This window comes from Pristiophorus japonicus, chromosome 24, assembly GCF_044704955.1.
Source record: "Pristiophorus japonicus isolate sPriJap1 chromosome 24, sPriJap1.hap1, whole genome shotgun sequence".
NCBI classification, from domain to species: Eukaryota; Metazoa; Chordata; class Chondrichthyes; family Pristiophoridae; genus Pristiophorus; species Pristiophorus japonicus.
This window is the reverse complement of record NC_092000.1, coordinates 32,656,848-32,679,820: the sequence shown is the minus strand read 5'-3', so window position 1 is coordinate 32,679,820 and position 22,973 is coordinate 32,656,848. Positions and strand designations below refer to the sequence as shown.

General features: G+C 47.3%; 1 protein-coding gene across 1 annotated transcript in view; it reads left to right on the top strand.

Moving 5' to 3' along the window:
* The first annotated feature begins 6,681 nt into the window (after nucleotides 1-6,681).
* The window catches only part of LOC139237844 (hepatic lectin-like), a 54,076-nt gene continuing 37,784 nt past the window's right edge, over nucleotides 6,682-22,973 (top strand). The window contains exon 1 of the mRNA XM_070867069.1: nucleotides 6,682-6,799. Coding sequence (XP_070723170.1) covers nucleotides 6,758-6,799 — 42 coding nt within the window. The 5' untranslated portion in view covers nucleotides 6,682-6,757. The remainder of the gene's footprint in view (nucleotides 6,800-22,973) is intronic.

Here is a 22,973-nt window from a genome sequence, read left to right as displayed (position 1 = left end):
CCCAGATTATCGACAGGGTCTAATCTGCGGTGCAGCCCTACCAGCATCGGTAAATACGAAGACCTGCAAAAAAGATAAGTTAAAGTTTTTATTTTTTAATTCTTTTCCAGCGATTTAGTGGGTAAGGGTTTTCTGAATGTTTTTTTTTGGGTTTCAGCAATTTTTTTGTTGTTTTTATTCCTCCCAACGTCCCTCTAGCAGCGCTATCAACCCCGAACTAAAGTTGCCGAAATTCGTTGTTCGCGCCGCGAATCCTCGTGCAACGCCAATTTTCACCGCTGCGCAAATTAAAGGCTGGAAAGCAGGCCTGGAAATGGTAGCGAGGCGAAAATGGCAATTTTGGCGAAAAAATACTGTTTTTGCCAACAAACGAAATTTTAGCCCATGGTCTTCATTCCCTGACTTGTGAATCAGAAGCTGTGACTGACTAATGATAGGAGACCTTTCAAGTAATCAGTGCGTCTAAAGACAGGACAATCTCGCCAACCTGAAGCTGCCTCCCTGGTGTGTCTGCCGAGGAATTGCAGGGCTTCATCCCATGGCTGTTGAGGGGTCCGAGGAATGCTGGCCGTTCCTCCCTCTCTGATGTTTCTATGCAAAGGAGAAACACATGCACACAACCCATAGGCAAAGAACACAAAGATTTCAACATGCTACAGACCAATTCACAGTGGCCCCGATATTAACAGGGAAGCAGGGCAAGTGTGGGGGAGCTCAGTAGTGTGGGTAGGATATTGAGAAGTGTAGAGGAACAGAGGCACCTTGAAATGCACGTCCACAGATCTCTGAAGGTAGCAGGATAGGTAGATAAGATAGTTAACCCACCTGCAACAAGTGCGAGGAGCTCATGGAAGACTTCTTCTCAAAGATTGAGACCATCCGATCAGCTGCCTCTGCCAATTCCCTTCCTTCCCCTCGCCAACCGGGCCAAACTTCCTCTGAGCTTACCTCCATGCCCTAGCCCTGAGCTCTCATCTCTCTCCAGTTTCTCTCTGATCTCCCTCTTGACCTCTCCATGCTCATCTTATCCATGAGACCCACTTCCAACTGCCTTGACCCTAATCCCACTAAACTGCAGACCACCCAACTTCTTTTTCTGGCTCCCATGTTAGCTGACATTGTTAACGGTTCTCTCTCCTCAGGTACTGTTCCCCCCCCCTCCTTCAAATCTGGTGTCATCACCCCTCTCCTCAAAAAAACAACTCTTGACCCCACGGTGTTTGCAAGCTATCACCCCATCTCCAACCTCCCTTTGCTCTCCAAAGTCCTTGAATGTGTTGTTGTCTCCCAAATCCATGCCCGGAACTCCATGTTTGAATCCCTTCAATCTGGTTTTCACCCTGCCACAGTACCAAAATGGCTCTCATCAAAAGTCACAAATGACATCCTTTGTGAATATGACAAAGGCAAACTATCGCTCCTCGTCCTTCTCGACCTGTCTGCAGCCTTTGACACGGTTGACCACTCTATCCTCCTCCAATGCCTCTCCACCATCGCCAACCTGGGTGGGACTGCACTCGCCTGGTTCCATTCTTATCTATCTAATCGTAGCCAGAGAATCAGCTGCAATGGCTTCTCTTCCTACTCCCACATCGTTATCTCTATCCTTGGCGCCCCCCCCCCCTATATCTCATCTACATGCTGCCCCTCGGAGACATCATCTGAAAACAGTGTCAGTTTCCACATGTACGCTGATGACACCCAGCTCTACCTCACCACCACTTCTCTCGACCCCTCCATGGTCTCTAAATTGTCAGACTGCTTGTCCAACCGCCAGTTCTGGATGAGCAGAAATTTTCTCCAATTAAATATTGGGAAGACCAAAGCCATTGACCTTGAAATGAGCTGCCAGCCACATATCTGCGGCATAACTAAAACCGCCTAGTTCCACCTCCGTAACATTGCCTGTCTCTGCCCCTGCCTCAGCTCATCTGCTGCTGAACTCCATTGTTACCACTAGACTTGACTACTCCAGCACTCCTGGCTGGCCTCCCACATTCTACCCTACGTAAACTTGAGGTCATTCAAAACTCAGCTGCCCAGTGTCCTAACTCGCACCAAGCCCCACTCACCCACCACCCCTGTGCTCGCTGACCTACATTGGCTCCCGATTAAGCAACGCCTCAATTTCAAAATTCTCATCCTTGTTTACAAATCCCTCCATGGCCTCACCCCTCCCATTCTCTGTAGTCTCCTTCAGCCTCCCAACTCCCCGAGATGTTTGCGCTCTTCAAATTCTGCCCCCATGAGCAGCCCTGATTATAACTGTTCAACTGCCGTGCCCTCGGCTGCCTGGGCTCTAAGCTCTTGAACTCCCTCCCTAAACCTCTCTGCCTCCCCACCTCTCTTTCCTCCTTTAAGAAGCTCTTTAGAAACCTACCTCTTTGACAAAGCTTTTGGTCCTCTGCCCTAATTTCTTATGTGGCTCAATGTCATCTTTATTTGTTTTATCCTAAAACACTCCTGTGAAATGCCTTGGGATGTTTTACTCCGTTAAAGGCGCTATATAAATACAAGTTTTTTTGTTGTTACGACGGCATACGGGCTACTTTTCTTTATTGACTGAGGCATGGAGTATAAGAGCAGGGAAGTTATGCTGGAACTGTATAAAACACTGTTGGCCACAACTAGAGAATTGCATACAGTTCTGGTCACCACATTACAGGAAAGATGTGATTGCACTAGAGAGGATACAGAGGAGATTTACGAGGATGTTACCAGGGCTGGAGAATTTTATCTATGAGGAAAGATAGGAGATGCTAGGTCTGTTTTCTTTGGAACAGAGGAGGCTGAGGGGAGACTTAATGGAGGTGTATAAAATTATTAGGAGCCTAGATAGAGTTGATCGGAAAGAACCTGTTTCCCTTAGCAGAGGAGTCAACAACCAGGGGGCATAGATTTAAAGTAATTGGTAGGAGGTTTAGAGGAGATTTAAGGGGAAATTTCTTTACCCAGGTGGTGGTGGAGGTCTGGAACTCACTGCCTGAAAGGGTTGTAGAGACAGAAACCCTCATCATATTTTTAAAAATACTTGGTTGTGCACTTGTGCCGTAACCTACAGGGCAATAGACCAAGAGCTGGAAAGTGGAATTAGGCTGGATAGCTCTTTTTTGGCCAGCACATGGACCCAATGGCTTCCTTCTGTTCTGTAAATTTCTATGATTCTATGAAAACCCAGCAAGGCCTTATTTAAATGAAAGTATGCAGACGCCCACCTGACAGACAGCCAAATTGACAGCCTGGCCAGCAGTGTAGGAGCAGGAATTTGCAGATGGCCTGAAGGGGTACTCAGGAGCAGGAGCAAGGCTAGGGTTTATGGCTATCTGGGCGATAGCATACGTGGCCCCTTTATGTTCTGGGAATTTACACACATCCGCGGTGGCTCATGCAGGCATTGCCATGATCAGGAGGCGAGGAACTGGATGTAATTGAGAAGTGGGGGACTAGCCACGATCAGAGGGAGATGGGAGCCACGCGCAATGAATGCCGACATTTCCTTGTGAGTCCCAGAAAAGCAATCCAGCCCCATAAGGAAACCTGAAAAATGAATTTAAAAGTTAGTTTCTGAGCCTCTTCTTGCCCAGGCACCTTTTGTTCAGGATCCGGCTCCAGGTTTGTCCCAGGATCCAGCTGTAGGTGTTTTCAAAGATCCGGCTCCAGGTTTGGCCCAGGATGCGGCTCCAGATTTTTCCTAGGATCCGGCTGCAGATTTGACCCAGGACCCGGCTCCAGGTTTTGCCACGGAACCGGCTCCAGGTTTTGCCCAGGACCGGCTCCAGGTTTTGCCCAGGACCGGCTCCAGGGTTTGCCCAGGACGCGGCTCCAGGTTTTGCCCAGGACCGGCTCCAGGTTTTGCCCAGGACCGGCTCCAGGGTTTGCCCAGAACGCGGCTCCAGGTTTTGCCCAGGACCGGCTCCAGGTTTTACCCAGGACGCGGCTCCAGGTTTTGCCCAGGACCGGCTCCAGGTTTTGCCCAGGACGTGGCTCCAGGTTTTGCCCAGGACGTGGCTCCAGGTTTTGCCCAGGACGCGGCTCCAGGATTTGCCCAGGACCGGCTCCAGGTTTTGCCCAGGACGCGGCTCCAGGTTTTGCCCAGGACCGGCTCCAGGTTTTACCCAGGACGCGGCTCCAGGTTTTACCCAGGACGCGGCTCCAGGTTTTGCCCAGGACCGGCTCCAGGTTTTGCCCAGGACGCGGCTCCAGGTTTTGCCCAGGACCGGCTCCAGGTTTTGCCCAGGACGCGGCTCAAGGATTTGCCCAGGACCGGCTCCAGGTTTTGCCCAGGATGCGGCTCCAGGTTTTGCCTGGTGGGGGAGCTGACACTGCTCCCCTTTCGCCACTCAGGCCTCACTTGATATTGTTAATCCAATGATCATTACCCATCCTGACTAATAGGAACATAAGAAATAGGAGCAGGAGTAGGCCATTTGCCCCTCGAGCCTGCTCCGCCATTCAATAAGGTCATGGCTGATCTGATCATGGACTCAGCTCCACTTCCCTGCCCACTCCCCATAACTCTTTTGCTTCTCCGAGTGCTACGGAGCCCCAGTGTTTACTATCCCCTCCTTGCCTACTGAATGTTTTTTCTTCAGGTATATATCCAATTCCCTTTTGAAAATTAGTATTGAATCTGCTTCCACCACCCTTTCAGGCAGTGCTTTCCGGATCATAACCACGGCACAAAAAAGATTTTTCCTCATGTCATCTCTGGTTCTTATCAAATTCGCCTTAAATCTGTGTCCTCTGGTTTTCAACCCTTTTGCCACTTATTTACTCTATCTAAACCCTTCATGGTTTTGAACACCTCTGCCAAATCTCTTAACCTTCTCTGCTTTCAGGAGAACCCCAGCTTCTCCAGTCTTTCCACAAAACTGAAATCCCTCATTCCGGTATCATTGTAGTAAATCACCTCTGCTCCCTCTCCAAGGACTTGACATCCTTCCGAAAGCGCGGTGCCTAAAATTGGAAACAATACTCCAGCTGCGGCCTAACCAGTGATTTAGAAAGGTTTAGTATAACTTCCTTGCTTTTGTACTCAATGCCTCGGTTTAAAAAGCCCAGGATCTCCTATGGTTTTTAACTTCTCAACATGTCTTGTCACCTTCAAAGATTTGTGTACGTGATGTGTAAAACAATTCTCCTCCTCGAATCATAGAATGGTTACAACACAGAAGGAGGCCATTCAGTCCTGTCGAGCCTGTGCTGGCTCTCTACAACAAGAGCACTTCAGCGTGTCCCACTCCCCCGCCCTTTCCCCGTAGCCCTGCAATGTAATTCCCTTCAGGTACTAATCCAATTCCCTTTTGAAAGCCACAACTGAATCTGCCTCCACCGCCCTTTCAGGCCGTGAATTCCAGATCCTAACCACTCGCTGCATGAAAAGGTTTTTCCTCGTCGCCTTTGGTTCTCCTGCCAATCACCTTAACTCTGTGTCCTCTGGTTCTCCACCCTTCCACCAATGGGAACAGTTTCTCTCTATCTACTCTGTCTAGACCCCTCATGATTTTGAACACCTCTATTAAATCTCCTCTCAACCTTCGCTGCTTTAAGGAGAACAACGCCAAGTAACTGAAGTTCCTCATCCCAAAATCAGTCCCAATTCTTGTAAATCTTTTCTGCACCCTGTCGAAGGCCTTCAAATCCTCCCTAAAGTACACCGCCCAGATTTGGATACAATATTCCAGTTGGGATTGAACCAGTGTATTTAAAGGTTCATCATATCTTCCTTGTTTTTGTACTTTATGACTCTATTTATGAAGTCCAGCATCCCAAATGATTTTTTAACCCTTTTCTCAAGCTGCCCTGCTACCTTCAATGATTTGTGCACATATATCCCCAGGTCTTTCTGTTCCTGCACCCCCTTTAGAATTGTACCCTTTAGTTTATATTGCCTCTCTTTGTTCTTCCGACCAAAATGTATCACTTTTCACTTTTCTGCATTAAATTTCATCTGCCACGTTACTGCCCATTCCACCAGTCTGTCTATGTCTTCTTGGAGTCTATCACTATACTATACTCACACTTCACTGTACTTCCAAGTTTTGTGTTATCTGCAAATTTTTAAATTTTGCCCAGTACAGCCAAATCCAGGTCATGAATATACACCAAGAAAAGCAGTGGTCCCAGTACCGACCCCTGGGGAAAAACGACCATTCACCACTACTCTCTTTCCTGTCACTTTGCCAATTTTGTATCCATGCTGCTACTGTCCCTTTTATTCCATGGGCTTCAACTTTGCTGGCAAGCCTATTGTATGGCACTTCATCAAACACCTTTTGGAAGTTCATGTACACAACATCAACTGCATTACCCTCATCAATCCTCTCTGTAACCTCTTAAAAAAACCCTCAGAAAACTCAAGCAAGTTAGTGCCTACCCTGGATATCTTGCATTCTCTCCCTTCCAAATTTATGCTCGGGTTCCCATCCCCCTGCTTAGCTAGCTTAAACGCTCCCCAATAGCACAAGCAAACTTCCCCACAAGGATATTGGTCCCAGCCCGGTTGAGGTGCAACCCGTCTGGTTTGCACAGGTCTCAGCTCTCCTAGAGCCAGTCCCAATTCCACAGGAATCTAAAGCCCTTCCTCCTGCACCATCTCTCCAGCCAGGCATTAATCTGTTCTATCCTCCTATTTCTGCACTTCTCAGATCGGCCTTATTTGCTGCGCCCTGACCAATGGATCCCGTTCCAGCAAAAACTTTATTACTTTGCATCAAGTAAAAAAACTTGGGATGAAGCTCAGGAATCCTGTAAATCAATGGATGCCAATCTTGTTGTCATTAACAGCGCTGAGGAGCAGGTAGGAGCTATCTGTTTATTATATTCACTGGCTGTCAAATTTCAGTCTCATTTACAGCGGATCATTTGTTACAGTTTTTACTCCTACATTATCAATAAGGGGCTGAAATTGCTGGGGCCCGCATTAATAATGATGCATTCATGGCGAGCGCTATTATTTCAACGTAAAGAATCCAGTAAATAATAGCACAACTGAGATTTGCCATCAGGGGCAACCCTACATAATTTGCTGGATCACGTGTGCCACACCGTTGACAGATTCGCCTCAGCCGTTAAAGGTTTGTTGACCTCACTCAGGCCACCGTTGAAGGCCTTGGCGGTCACCAATTTGTTGGATTTATACCTGGATTTGTGTTCTGGTCCAATACTTCAAATACATTCCCATTTATCCCATAATCTACATCAACCAATGCCACTTAGCTAAATCTTACCGTATATTTCCGTGCATTAAACTGCATCTGTCATTTCTCCGCCCTCTGATCGAGCTTGTCAAGATATTTTTGAATTTGTGCGCATTGATATTCATAATTTTCCTCTCGTAATTTGGCATTGTCTGCAAATTTGGACACTTTGAACACAATTCCTTCCTCAAAATTGTTTAGAAAATTACAAACAAGGTGGCCCCAACACTGAACCTGGTGCCACTGGTAACTGGCTGCCGACCAGATACTTGCTAATCCTCCAATACTCATTGTTGTCGACCCACCATTTGCCAATCCATTTTAATACATTCCCATCCATCCCATGGACTTGGACCTTATGTCATAGCCTATTATGTGTCAAAGGCCTTTATCACATCTAAGTAGATAATATCTATGGGCCCAGAAATTCAGTATCACCCCGTTTGGGGACTGTAACACCCGGGAGGTGTGAGACATTGCGCCAGTTGTAGAAGTCTCGCCCCTTGTGATAAATTAGGGTTACCGCCCCAAGTAGAGAGTGGCGTGCTAAAGGGCTCCTCTTCCTTCCTGGACCGGTAACAGGATGCATGCCCCAGCAGCGCCATGCACTGAGCCGCGTCCGAGGGGCTCTTCCCTCAATTAAAGGGAAGGGCCCAAGCTGCAAACTCTGCCAAAGAAGAAGCCACCTACCCGGACCACCGGGGAACAGGGATGCCGCACAATCAGCCAAATGCTGGGCTGAGCGATCGCGTCACTGACCCCGTGAAGATACCACGACCGGAGTGGCAATGAAAGGGACAGATTTTTTGCTCAGCAGCCGGCAACCTCCTGTTTAATTTTTGCCCCGGTCGCGGCCGGCCGCCTGGTACGCGTCCCTTGAAGCTGCCGCCGTCATCGCTCGGCACAGCTGCTGAGGCAAAATCCAATTTAGAATCCGGGGCACTAACTGGGCGATGCGCATGGCGATGACATCAAGATCTCTGGGTGTAGGAAATTGGGGCGCAACGTCATAGCATCGCCGCTAAATCCCCACCGAATATGGCAGGAGTCGTTGCCAACATCGCGCATGGGTAGTATGGCACTTGCGCCCCATTACCGCCCCCCGGGGGTGCTAACAGGAAGCACAAATCCACCGAATTTCTCCCCCATGGTCTCTCCTATCTACTCGGTCTGCCACCTGCCAAATGGCAATAAATGAGAGAAGTTTAACATTCCACTCCTAAAACCATGCTGACCATCTTGGATTGTGTCCTGCCCCTCAAGATGCTCGCTTATATTATCACTCATCATACTTTCAGACACTTTCCCAACAATGGAAGTAGGACTTACACTTAGGGGTCACACTTCAGCCCATTGTTTGGAAATGGAAGCCAGGTTTGCCATTTCCCAGTCCTCTGGGATTTAATCTGAATCCAGCAAACTCTGAAAAATATTTATAGAAGACTCAGAAATGTGTGACCAATTTCCGTGAGCGAGACATATTGGTCCTGATATTAGCTTGGAGGTGGGGAGGGAACTCCGAAGTGGTGTTTTGTTTTAGGGAAACCAGGAAGAACGAGTGGCTCCTCCCCAGGCTTTGCCGAATTTAATGGCAAGGCTTGATTAGCATTTTCTGCCTCCGTTTCCTGGCCCCAGCAAGCAAGATTGAAAGGCTGGCTGCCAATGGGAAGGCCTGCCAGGGAATGGAGGAGGGAGGGAGAGATCGTGGGTTGGTGGCCGTGGATCGATTGGAGAGTTGGAGTCATGGGTGGCATAGATCGTGACTGTGTGGGGATGTTCAATCGCGGAGGGTAGGTGTGGGGGAAGGTTGGTGAGCTGGATCCAGCAGGTAAATAGAAAGGCACTTGTAAGACATTTACCTGCTGGATCCAACAGTCCTGGCCTCCCTTTAGCTGCCACATTAAATTTTAAATGGAGATTAAATCTAAGGCACGCAGCCTCATTATAATATCTAAATATCCAACCCACCTCCCGGGAGGCTCTGTTCAACCTGGGAGCGGGCCGGTTTGAGATGTGTTTGGTTCGAGTTTGAGATTTGTAACATTTTAACATTCCACCTGACCCAAACCCACTTGTTTTTTGAGGCTGAAATTCCAAGAGATTCATAGGACACTCAGAGATATGACTATAATGATAACGATTTCCGGGCCACCGCATGCTGCTCCCTCCAATGGCCCTGGTCTACTGATGGTCTTGCAGGCCAGGCCGGACAACAAGACCATCAGCAGGCCAGAGCCATTGGTGGGAGCAGTGTGCGGCGGCATACCACTGCAGGGAGCAGCACGTGTTGCTGCAGGAGGGCGATGGCTACGAAGCCAGGTCGCTGATTGCAGCGCGGGCAGGCACAGCAGGAGGGGCGAAGGAGCGGCAAGAGTCCACAGAGGGAAGCGGTCGGGGCCCAGGAGAGGCGTGAATCTGGGGCCCAGAAGAGGCGAGGGCCCAAGGGCAGCACGGGCCAGCCCACACTGCCATATCTGTGCGCACTAGGTCCGTGCAGCAGAGCTGGTCTCCAGTTAGTCTTGGGTAATCCTTGCCACTGGACCAAGACCTAGCTCTGTCGAGCCCGTGTGGTGGCTGGTGTGCAACGGCCACCACATGTTAAAAAAAATCCACCCACAGGCATCTTCCACCCTTCACGATGTAGTTCGGGATCTGGAATATTAGGTCCTTCATTGAAACACTTGTGAACTCATCCCTTTTTGGCGTGGAAGCAAGTCATCTCGCTTCGAGGGACTGCCTATGATGATGATATAATGATAATAAAGGGTGGGATGAAGAGAGGAGAGAGAAAGGATCTCAGCTCAGAAAATCAAAATGTGGAATCACTGTGAGTGGAGCTAAGAAACAACTAGAGACAGAAAATACTGGTGGGAGCAGTTTATAGGCCCCTCAAACAGTAGGGGGCCAAAATTAAGGCTTCGGATAAGGCTCATTACCGCTATTTTGTGGTGGCCATGCGGTGGAATCGAGTGGCTGCCACGTTGCAGTCCATTGGCCGCTGCGACCCAAATTCAGCTTGGGGTTTTTCGGGCGGTCCCCATTGCCACCCCGCTGCTACCGACCCTTCCAGCACACTCCGTTCCAAATTTATCTCAGAAAATCTTTGATGCGCCGTGCGGCGCCCCCGACAGCTTTTTCTGTTGGTGCATCTTGTTCTGTCTGTGTGCGGCACGCCAGCATGGCCCACTGCCGCGGTTACCATGTTTTTATTTTTATTGTTGCCCACAGGTTCGGCCGGGCCACGAACAGGCAGCTTGGCACCACCTTTTACTGGCCTGGCTGAAATTCTCCCTGGTGGCTCAGTGGACCGAAGTTTAAAAATGCCCAACACTCTCCTCTTTAAGTGAAGGGGAGAGATGTAGTGACATACATGCGTCGTACCGTCATCTCCGCCCCGCTGCTGAGTGACAGCGACGGAGACTCGGTCCCGCCCCTCACCAGGATTTACCGCTACACTTCTACCTCCATTATGACCGACATCCGGTCCAACAAGAAAAAAAGTTTAAAGTGGAGAAAATCGCTCGGAAGGTCATTTCACCACACCCCGCGGTAAATACAGATAAAAAAATCGTGGGTACACCAGCTTTCTGGCATGCCTGAATTTCGGCCCCTAAGTGTAGTGTCGGGAAGAGTATAAATCAAGAAATTAGAGGTTCATGCAACAAGGGCAATCCAGTAGTCATGGGGGACTTTAATTTTCATATCGACTGAGAAAAACACATTTGTAGTAATACTGCAGAGGATGAGTTCATGGAATGCATTCAAGTTAGTTTTCTATATCAGTATGTCGAGGAACCAACTCGGGAACAAATTATTTTAGATCTAGTATTGTGCCATGACACAGGGTTAATTGATAACCTTGTAGCAAAGAAGCCTCTGGGGAAGAATGATCATAATATGACAGAGTTTTATATTAAGTTTAAGTTTAAGAGTGATTTGGTTAAGGCCGAAACTAGGATCTTAAATCTGAACAAAGCAAACCATGTAGGGACGAATTGGCTAAGATAGATTAGGAAATTAAATTAAAATATTTGACCGTACATAAGCAATGGCAAACATTTAAAGAAACAATTCATTAAGGAATAAAAACCCAACAGGAAAATTGTTTTAACCGTGGCTAACAAGAGAAGTTAAAGATGATATTAAATTAAAGGAAGAGGCTTTTAATATTGCCGAAAGGAGCAGTAAGCCTGAGGATTAGGATAATTTTAGAATTCAGCAAAGGAATGACCAAGAAGTTAATAAAGAGAGAGAGAGAAGAGAAGATGAGAGTAAACTAGCAAGAGACATAAAAACAGATTGTAAAAACCTTCCACAGGTATGTAAAAAGGAAGCGATTAGTGAAAGTAAATGTGGGTCCCTTACAGGTAGCGGCAGGAGAAATTATAACAGGGAATAAGGAAATGGTAGTGATATTAAATAAATACTTTGCATCTGTATTCACGGAAGAAGGCACAAAAAACATTCCAGAAATAATGGGGAACCAAGGGTCTAGTGAGAGTGAGGAACTTAAAGAAATTAATATAAGTAAAAAAATAGTACTGGAGAAATTAAAGGGACTAAAAGCCATCAAATCCCCTAGAACTCATGGCCTATGCCCTAGGGTTGTAGAAGAGATGGTTACAGAGATAGTAGATTCATTGATTGTGATCTTCCAAAATTCCCTAGATTCAGAAATGGTCTCTGTTATGTCTTGAATAAAGAGTCAGACTAGATACTGCAAGCTCAAAGTAAAGTGTGACCATAGTCCTTTATTACAGATCTCAGAGTGCCTCTTCAGCCTGTGAGGCCTCCTTATATACAGCTGCTCCCTTGGGACTCCAGGGGATAAGTCCTCTGGTGGCTAGACATGGTATTTACAAGTTTACATATATAACAACACTCCCACCCAAAGTCAATAGTGTAACTATTTACAATGTGAGTCGATCTGGGGCCTTCCTTTCCCTGGTTGATCGTCTCGGTGCAAATGCTGGTTTTGGTGAGTTGTTCGTTGGGCCCTCGCTGGGCTGCTGTGCAGCTGGCCTTGCTGGGATGCTGGGGGGTGGTGAGTCTTGCTGGGCTGCTGCGGGTGATGGGTTCTGCTTCGTGGTCAACCTCTGGGTCAGTTGCCACTTGTGTATATGTTGGAGGGTCAAAAAAAGTGCAGTCTATTGTGGGTTGTTCTGGATAGTCCGTAAATCTGAGTTTGGTTTGGTCCAAGTGTTTCCTGCAGGTGAGTCCATTTGAGAGTTTGACCACAAACACCCTACTACTCTCTTTGGCCAAAACAGTACCAGGAAGCCACTTGGGACCTTGTCCATAGTTCAACACAAATGCAGGATCATTTATCTCAATTTCACGTGACACATTTGCGCGATCATGATATGTATTCTGTTGAAGCCGCCTGCTCTCTACCTGTTCGTGTAGATAAGGGTGTACTAACGAGAGCCTTGTCTTAAGTGCCTTTTTCATGAGTAGTTCAGCAGAAGGGATCCCAGTGAGCGAGTGGGATCTTGTGCGGTAACTAAGCAGGCCTCTGGATAAGCGAGTCTGCAGTGAGCCTTCAGTTACCTTTTTCAAGCTCTCCTTGATTGTTTGAACTGCTCGTTCTGCCTGACCATTGGATGCTGGTTTACATGGGGCAGATGTGACATGTTTGATCCCATTGCAAGTCATGAACTCCTTAAACTCGGCACTGGTAAAGCACGGCCCATTGTCACTTACAAGGACATCAGGCAGGTTGTGCGTGGCAAACATGACCCGGAGGCTTTCAATGGTGGTAGCGGACGTGCTTGCCGACATTATCACACAATCAATCCATTTGGAGTACGCATCTACAAACACTAAGAACATTTTTCCCAAGAATGGGCCTGCATAGTTGACAATGACCCGAGACCACGGTTTGGAGGGCCAGGACCATAAACTTAGAGGCGCTTCCCTGGGTGCATTGCTTAACTGTGAACATGTATCACATTTGTGCACACAGGACTCTAAGTCTGCATCGATACCGGGCCACCACACGCGGGATCTGGCTATCGCTTTCATCATTACGATGCCTGGGTGGGTACTGTGGAGATCACTGATGAAAGTGCCCCTGCCCTTTTTTGGCACCACTACCCAATTGCCCCATAGGAGGCAGTCTGCCTGTATAGACATTTCATCTTTGCGCCGCTGGTATGGCTTTATTTCTTCCTGCATCTCTAACGGGACACTAGACTAACTCCCGTGGAGCACACAGTTTTTTTTACTAAGGGCAGTAAGGGGTCCTGGCTCTTCCAGGTTCGAATCTGTCAGGCGGTAAGTGATTGCTCACTCTCGAATGCTTCCATTACCATGACTAAATCTGCGGGCTGTGCCATCTCCACCCCTGTGGTGGGCAATAGCAGCCGACTGAGAGCATCGACACATTTTTCCGTGCCTGGCCTGTGGCGAATGGCGTAGTTGTATGCAGACAATGTGAGCGCACATCTCTCAATGCGGGCCGACACATTCATATATATCCCCTTGCTTTCAGAGAAGAGAGATGTAAGCGGCTTATGGTCAAATTTGAGCCCGAACAGATATTGATGTATTTTCTTTACCCCGTAAACACACGCTAACGCTTCTTTTTCGATCATACTGTAGGCCCTCTCGGCCTTAGACAGACTTCTGGGTGCATAAGCAACCGGTTGCAATTTCCCAAATTCATTAGCTTGTTGCAATATACACCCGACCCCGTACGACGACGCATCACATGCTAGTACCAAATGTTTACATGGATCGTACAACACAAGCAATTTGTTTGAACATATCAGCTTCCTAGCTTTCTCAAAGGCATTTTTTTGGCTTTTATCCCATACCCATTCATCTCCTTTACGCAGTAAAGAGTGCAATGGTTCTAACAATGTGCTAAGACACGGTGAGAAGTTACCAAAATAGTTCAGGCGTCCTAGAAACGACCGCAGCTCCGTCACGTTCTGTGGTCTCGGTGCGTTCTCGATTGCCTCTGTCTTTTAATTGGTGGGCCTGATGCCGTCCGCCGTGATTCTTCTCCCCAGGAACTCCACTTCAGGCGCCTGGAAAATGCACTTCGAGCGTTTTAGCCTGAGCCCCACATGATTAAGCTGACTAAGAACCTCCTCCAGGTTCTGCAGGTGCTCGACAGTGTCCCGACCTGTAACCAAGATGTCGTCCTGGAAGACCACGGTGCGTGGGACCGACTTCAGCAAGCTTTCCATGTTCCTCTGGAATATCGCCGCAGCCGATCAAATCCCAAACGGGCATCTGTTATAAATGAAGAGACCTTTGTGCGTGTTGATGCAGGTGAGGCCTTTCGATGATTCCTCCAGCTCCTGCGTCATGTAGGCCGAGGTCAAGTCCAGCTTTGTGAAATTTTCCCTCCCGCCAGCATCGCAAATAGGTCGCCTGCCAACGGTAACAGGTATTGATCCTGCAGTGAGAAAAGATTGATAGTTACTTTGCAATCACCACAGTTTCTGACGGTGCTGTCTCCCTTGAGGACTGGAACAATCAGACTGGCCCTGAATTCGATCGGCGAAATGATGCCCTCTCGGTGCAGCCTGTCCAGTTCGATCTCCACCCTCTCTCTTATCATGTATGGTACCGCTCTCGCCTTGTGATGGTTGGGTCGCGCCCCCGGAATCAAATGGATCTGCACTTTTGCTCCTTGGAACTTCCCGATGCCTGGTTCGAACAGCGAGGGGAACTTGTTTAGGACCTGGGCACTTGAGGTGTCATCGACAGACGAAAGCGCTCGGACGTCATCCCAGTTCCAGCGTATCTTTCCCAGCCAGCTCCTGCTGAACAGCGTGGGGCCATCGCCCGGTACCACCCAGAGTGGTAACTCGTGCACCGCTCCATCGTAGGAGACCTTTAAGGTAACACTGCCGATTATGGAATCAGTTCCTTTGTGTACGTTCTCAGTTTAGTACGAATGGGAGTCAGGACTGTCTTTGAGGCCTTGCTGCACCACAATTTATCGAAAGTCTTTTTGCTCATTATGGACTGGCTTGCGTCCGTGTCCAGCTCCATGGACACCGGGAGTCCATTTAATTCAACCTTCAGCATTATCAGGGGACACTTTGTGGTAAATGTGTGGACCCCATATACCTCTGCCTCCTCGGTCTGAGGCTCTGGTTCGTCATGATCCACTGTGGATCTGTCCTCCTCTGCAACATGGTGGCTTGCAGGATTAGCAGGGTTTGCAGCTCGCCTGCCAATGCGTTGGAGGTGTCCCATTGTTCCACAGCCCTTGCAAACATATCCTTTGAAGCATCATGAATGGAAGCGATGATCACCCCCGCAGTGCCAACAAGGTGTTAATGGCTTTGCATTCATCACCTTTGATGGTGGACTCTGAGTCATCTGCGGACGTGCAGCTGCAGGCATGGTAAGTCTTGCCATGTACATTTCAATTCGAAAACAATGTTACTTTGTTCACAGTACTTGCAGCAGCACTCGTGTGCTGAGAAATTTGTTTGGTATTGTCATTAATAGCGATAAACGCCTGGGCTATCGCTATGGCTTTATTCAAGGTTGGGGTTTCTACAGTCAAAAGTTTGAGAAGTATTACTTCATGGCGAATGCCAAGTACAAAGAAATGCCTGATCATGTGCTCCAAGTGCTCTTCAAATTCGCAATGTCCTGCAAGGCGCCTTAGCTCAGCGGCGTGGCTCACCACTTCCTGGCCTTCATACCTCTTGTACATGTAGAACCAGTACCTCGCCATCAGAACGCTTTCCTTCGGATTTAGATGCTCCCGGACCAGTGTGGACAACTCATCATATGCCTTGTCTGTGGGTTTCACTGGAGCGAGCAGATTTTTCATGAGGCCATACGTTGGTGCCCTGCAAACGGTGAGGAGGACCCCCTTCGTTTAGCAGCGTTCGCTTCTCCTTTCAGCTCGTTGGCCACAAAGTATTGGTCGAGTCGCTCCACGAAGGGTTCCCAATCATCTCCCTCTGAAAATTTCTCCAGGATGCCCATGGTTCTCTGCATTGTTGCGGTAGGTTCGTCATTTGTATCTCATCGCCAGTTGTTATGTCTTCAATAAAGAATCAGACTAGATACTGCAAGCTCAAAGTAAGGTGTGACCATAGTCCTTTATTACAGATCTCAGAGTGCCTCTCCGGCCTGTGAGGCCTCCTTATATACAGGTGCTCCCAAGGGATTGTGGGATCTCTTGGAACTCCAGGGATAAGCCCTCTGGTTGTTAGACATGGTATTTACAAGTTTACATACATAACAGTCTCCATGGATTGGAAGGTAGCAAATGTAACCTCGCTACTCAAGAAAGGAGGGAGAGTGAAAATAGGAAACTTTAGACCAGTTAGCCTGACATCAGTAGTAGGGAAAATGCTAGGATCTATTATTAGAGACGTGGTAACAGGACACTTAGAAAATCATAATCAACACGGATTTATGAAAGGGAAATCATGTTCGACAAATCTGTTAGAGTTTTTTGAGGTTGTAACTAGTAGGTTAGCTAAGGGGGAACCAGTGGATGTAGTGTATTTGGATTTTCAAAAAGCATTCTATAAGGTGCCACACAAGAGGATGTTACACAAAATTAGGGCTCATGGGGTTGGGGGGTAATATATTAACTTGGATTGAGGATTGGTTAATAGACAGAAAACAAGAGTGTAGGAATAAACGAGCCATTTTTTGGGATGACAGGCTGTAACTAGCGGGGTGCGGCAAAGATCAATGCTTGGGTGTCAGCTATTTACAATCTATATTAATGACTTAGATTAGGACCGAGTGTAATGTATTTAAATTTGCTCACAATACAAAGTTAAGTGGGAAAGTAAGTTGTGAGGAGGACACAAAGGCTGCAAAAGTACATAGACAGTTTAAGTGAGTGGGCCAGAACATAACAAATGGAATATAATGTGGAGAAATATGAAGTTATCCACTTTTGTAGGAACAACTAAAATGCAGAGTATTTTTCAGATGGTGAGAGATTGGGAAATGCTGGTATTCAGAGGGAATTTGATGTCCTTGTACACAAATCACAGAAAGTTAACATGTGGGTACAGCAAGCAATAAGGAAAGCCAATGGTATGTTAGCATTTATTACAAAAGGATTGGAGTATAAGAGTAAAGAAGTCTTACTGCAATTATATAAGGCCTTGCTGAGACTAGATCTGGAGTACCGTGTACAGTTTTGGTCTCCTTACTTAGGAAAGAATATACTTGCCAGAGAAAATAGGTGCAGGAGTAGGCCATTCGGCCCTTCAAGCCTGCACCACCATTCAATATGATCATGGCTTATCATTCCCTCAGTAACCCTTTCCCGCTTTCTCTCCATGCCCTTTGATCCCCTTAGCCGTAAGGGCCATATCTAACTCCCTCTTGAATATACCCAATGAACTGGCATCAACAATTCTCTGCGGCAGGGAATTCCACAGGTTAACAACTCTGAGTGAATAAGTTTCTCCTCATCTCAGTCCTAAATGGTCTCCCCCTTATCCTAAGACTGTGTCCCCTGGTTCTGGACTTCCCCAACATCGGGAACATTCTTCCCACATCTAACCTGTCCCGTCCCGTCAGAATCTTATACGTTTCTACGAGATCCCCTCTCATCCTTCTAAACTCCAGTGTATAAAGGCCCAGTCGATCCAGTCTCTCCTCATATGTCAGTCCAGCCATCCCTGGAATCAGTCTGGTGAACCTTCGCTGCACTCCCTCAATAGCAAGAATGTCCTTCCTCAGATTAGGAGACCAAAACGGAACACAATATTCCAGGTGAGGCCTTACTGCAATTGTACAGGGCCTTGGTAAGACCTCCCTGCTCCTATACTCAAATCCCCTAGCTATGAAGGCCAACATGCCATTTGCCTTCTTCACCACCTACTGTACCTGCATGCCAACTTTCAATGACTGATGAACCATGACACCCAGGTCTCGTTGCACCTCCTCTGTTCCTAATCTGCCACCATTCAGATAACATTCTGCCTTCGTGTTTTTGCCACAAAAGTGGATAACCTCACATTTATCCACATTATACTGCATCTGCCATGCATTTGTCCACTCACCTAACCTGTCCAAATCACCCTGCAGCCTCTTAGCATCCTCCTCACAGCTCACACCGCCACCCAGTTTAGTGTCATCTGCAAACTTGGAGATATTACACTCAATTCCATCATCTAAATCATTAATGTATATTGTAAAGAGCTGGGATCCCAGCACTGAGCCCTGCGGCACTTCACTAGTCACTGCCTCCCATTCCGAAAAGGACCCGTTTATCCCGACTCTCTGCTTCCTGTTTGCCAACCAATTCTCTATCCACGCCAGTACATTACACCCAATGCAATGTGCTTTGATTTTGCACAGCAATCTCTTATGTGGGACCTTGTCAAAGGCCTTTTGAAAGTCCAAATACACCACATCCACTGGTTCTCCCTTGTCCACCCTACTAGTTACATCCTCAAAAAATTCCAGAAGATTTGTCAAGCATGATTTCCCTTTCACAAATCTATGCTGACTTGGACAGATCCTGTCACTGCTTTCTAAATGCGTTGCTATTTCATCCTTAATAATTGATTCCAACATTTTCTCCACTACTAATGTCAGACTAACTGGTCTATAACGACCCGTTTTCTCTCTCCCCCCTGTTTTAAAAAGTGGTGTTATATTTGCTATCCTCCAGTCCATAGGAACTGATCCAGAGTCGATAGACTGTTGGAAAATGATCACCAATGCATCCACTATTTCTCGGGCCACCCCCTTAAGTACTCTGGGATGCAGACAATCAGGCCCTGGGGATTTATCGGCCTTCAATTCCATCAATTTCCCCAACACCATTTCCCGCCTAATAAGGATATCCTTCAGTTCCTCCTTCTCTCTCGACCCTCGGTCCCCTAGTACATCCGGAAGGTCATTTGTGTCTTCCTTCGTGAAGACAGAAGCAAAGTATTTGTTCAATTGGTCTGCCATTTCTTTGTTCCCCATTATTAATTCACCTGAGTCCGACTGCAAGGGACCTACGTTTGTCTTCACTAATCTTTTTCTATTCACATATTTATAGAAGCTTTTGCAGTCAGTTTTTATGTTCCTGGCATGCTTCCTCTTGTACTCGATTTTCCCCCTCCTAATTGAACCCTTTGTCCTCCTCTGCTGAATTCTAAATTTCTCCCAGTCCTCAGGTTTGCTGCTTTTTCTGGCCAATTTATATGCCTCTTCCTTGGATCTAACACTATTCTTAATTTCCCTTGTTAGCCACGGTTGAGCCATCTTCCCTGTTTTATTTTTACTCCAGACAGGGATGTACAACTGTTGAAGTTCATCCATGTGATCTATAAATGTTTGCCATTGCCTATCCACCGTCAACCCTTTAAGTATCATTTGCCAGTCTATTCTAGCCAATTCATGCCTCATGCCATCGAAGTTAGCTTTCCTTAAGTTTAGGACCCTAGTTTCTGAATTAACTGTGTCACTCTCCATTTTAATAAAAAATTCTACCATATTATGGTCACTCTTCCCCAAGGGGCCTCGCACAACAAGATTGCTAATTAGTCCCTTCTCATTACACATCACCCAGTCTAGGATGGCCAGCTCTCTAGTTGGTACCTCGACATATTGGTCAAGAAAACCATCCCTAATACACTCCAAGAAATCCTCCTCCACCGCATTGCTACCAGTCTGGTTAGCCCAATCTATATGTAAATTAAAATCGCCCATGATAACTGCTGTACCTTTATTGCACACATCCCTTATTTCTTGTTTGATGCTGTCCCCAACCTCACTACTACTGTTTTGCCGCGATTGAGGCTGATTGCACAGCTGCGTATGCTCATAAAAGCTGTGCACTTACTTGAACCTGCCTGTTGGACAGGGGTCAGTTTTAGAGAGAGAGATAGAAATTGATCATCAGCCATCCATCAAGGAAAGTAATAATGAGTGGAAAAAAAGCTTCCAAGAAGTCTGATGGAGCCAAAGCCAGATCTCCTTGGTTTAATGATGACGAGCTGGAGGAGCTTGTATCTGAGGTGGAGCCTCACCCGGGATGGTCGTGGCAAGCCCCACCACCTCAATACAGATGCATTTGAAGGGAGATTGGTAAGGCCGTGTCCTCGGTGGGCAACATTCGCAGGATGGAGACCAGTGTCGGAAACGATGGAACGATGTGGTGATGTCAGCAAGAGTGAGGAAACATTTAGTGGACCACTCATGTGCAACTCCAAAAGGTTCTGTGCCAGTTGTGTCTGTGTGTGTGTCTGTGTGGGAGTGTGTGTGTGAGTGTGTCTGTGTGGGAGTGTGTCTGTGTGAGTGTGTGTGTGTGAGTGTGTCTGTGTGGGAGTGTGTCTGTGTGGGAGTGTGTCTGTGTGGGAGTGTGTCTGTGTGGGAGTGTGTGTGTGAGTGTGTCTGTGTGGGAGTGTGTCTGTGTGGGAGTGTGTGTGTGAGTGTGTCTGTGTGGGAGTGTGTCTGTATGGGAGTGTGTGTGTGAGTGTGTCTGTGTGGGAGTGTGTCTGTGTGGGAGTGTGTCTGTGTGGGAGTGTGTGTGTGAGTGTGTCTAGGTGGGAGTGTGTGCATGAGTGTGTGTGTGTGTGTGTGTGTGTGTGTGAGCGTGTGTGTGAGTGTGTGTGTGTGTGTCTGTGTGGGAGTGTGTGCATGAGTGTGTGTGTGTGTGAGCGTGTGTCTGAGTGCGTGCGTGCGAGTGCGTGCGTGCGAGTGTGTGCGTGCGAGTGTGTGTGGGGCATGAGCAAAGGGGGCAAAGGCTACAACATTTCTTTCTGCAGAAGAAAAGAACATCCAAGGCATCAAGCCTGAGTGCCACAGGAGGGGGTCAGCAGATGTCATTGAGTTGAGCAGCCGAGAGGAGCGTGCCTTGGCATTAATACATGACTACCGCCGTGCCACCACAAAGGGTGATCCCATGCGAGAGAATGGTAAGTTTATACTAAACTCCGGTCTGTGTCACGCTCGTGTCATGAAAGCTTATGCTATGTTAAGTCAAATGCCGTTTAACGCACATTGTGTCGGCCATTAATGGTGTGCTCATATAGTAAGATAATGGGACTTTGGGCGGATAAATCCCCTGGACCTGATGGCTTGCATCCTAGTATCCTAAGAGAAGTAACGACAGGGATAATGGATTCATTGGTTGTAATTTACCACATAAAAGGTTACTGCACAAGATGAAAGTTCATGGGGTTGGGAGTAATATATTAGCATGGATAGAGGATTGGCTAACTAACAGAAAACAGAGAGTCAGGGATAAATGGTTCATTCTCGGGTTGGCAATCAATAACTAGTGGGTTGCCGCAGGGATCAGTGCTGGGTCCCCAACTATTTACAATCTATTTTAACACCTTGGATGAAGAGACCGAGTGTAACGTAGCCAAATTTGTTGACGCTGCAAAGATGGGAGGAAAAGCAACGTTTGAGAAGAACATACAAAAACCTGCAAAAGGACATAGACAGGCTAAGTGAGTGGGCAAAAATTTGGCAGATGAAGTATAATGTTGGAAAGTGTGAGGTTATGCACTTTGGCAGAAAAAAAATCAAAGAGCAAGTTGTTATTTAACTGGAGAAAGATTGCAACGTGCTGCAGTACAGCGGGAACTGGGGGTACTTGTGCATGAAACACAAAAGTTTAGTATGTAGGTACAGCAAGTGATCAAGAATGCCAATGCAATGTTGGCCTTTATTGCAAAGGGGATGGAGTACAAAAGCAGGGAAGCCTTACTACAGTTATACAGGATATTGATGAGGCCACACCTAGAATATTGCGTACAGTTTTGGTTTCCATATTTAAGAAAGGATATACTTACTTTGGAGGCATTTCAGAGAAGGTTCACTGGGTTGATTCCGTGATGAGGGGGTTGACTTAATAAGAACATAAGAAATAGGAGCAGGAGTAGGCCATACGGCCCCTCGAGCCTGCTCCGCCATTTAACACGATCAGGGCTGATCTGATCATGGACTCAGGTCCACTTCCCTGCCCGCTCCCCATAACCCCTTATTCCCTTATCGGTTAAGAAATTGTCTATCTCTGTCTTAAATTTATTCAATGAGACTACTCTTGGAATTCAGAAGAATGAGAGGTGAACTTATCGAAACATAAGATTATGAGGGGGCTTGACAAGGTGGATGCAGAGAGGATGTTTCCACTGATAGGGGACACTAGAACTAGGGGGCATAATTTTAGAATAAGGGGCCACCCATTTAAAACTGAGATGAGGAGGAATTTCTTCTCTCAGGGGGTAGTAAATCAATGGAATTCGCTGCCTCAGAGAGTAGTCGAAGCTGGGTCATTGAATAAATTGAGTCCATGATCGGATCAGCCATGATCATATTAAATGGCGGAGGAGGCTCAAGGGGCGGTATGTCCTACTCCTGCTCCTATTTCTTATGTTCTTATATAGCAATGGAACTCCTTGAAGTAAGAATGTAAAATGTGACGGCTCACATGTCAGCTTGACCATCCCCACCCCCAGCTATACACTGAAATATTATATCTATTTGCAAATGTTGAATCGGACAACACCGAGCAATGCACCCCATCCACCTCTGGCACACAAAGGCCGAGTGTGACACCGACGTCTCCCACCCCGATGTTGTCACCAGCCCAACACACCAGCTCTTTCCTCCACCCGCCCCCCCCCCCCAAGATCACCCAGATCCACCGCACCCACCTCCGCCACCCAGAGTCACGAAGACCAGAAGGGAGAGGAGGGAGAAATGCCAGTCTTCGAACCACTTAAGGTTGAGGAGGTGGAAGAGGAGGACTCCAGCCTCCTGACATGTGTATCACCTGTCCGGCCAACATCAGTGTCAGGGTCCGACTTCTTA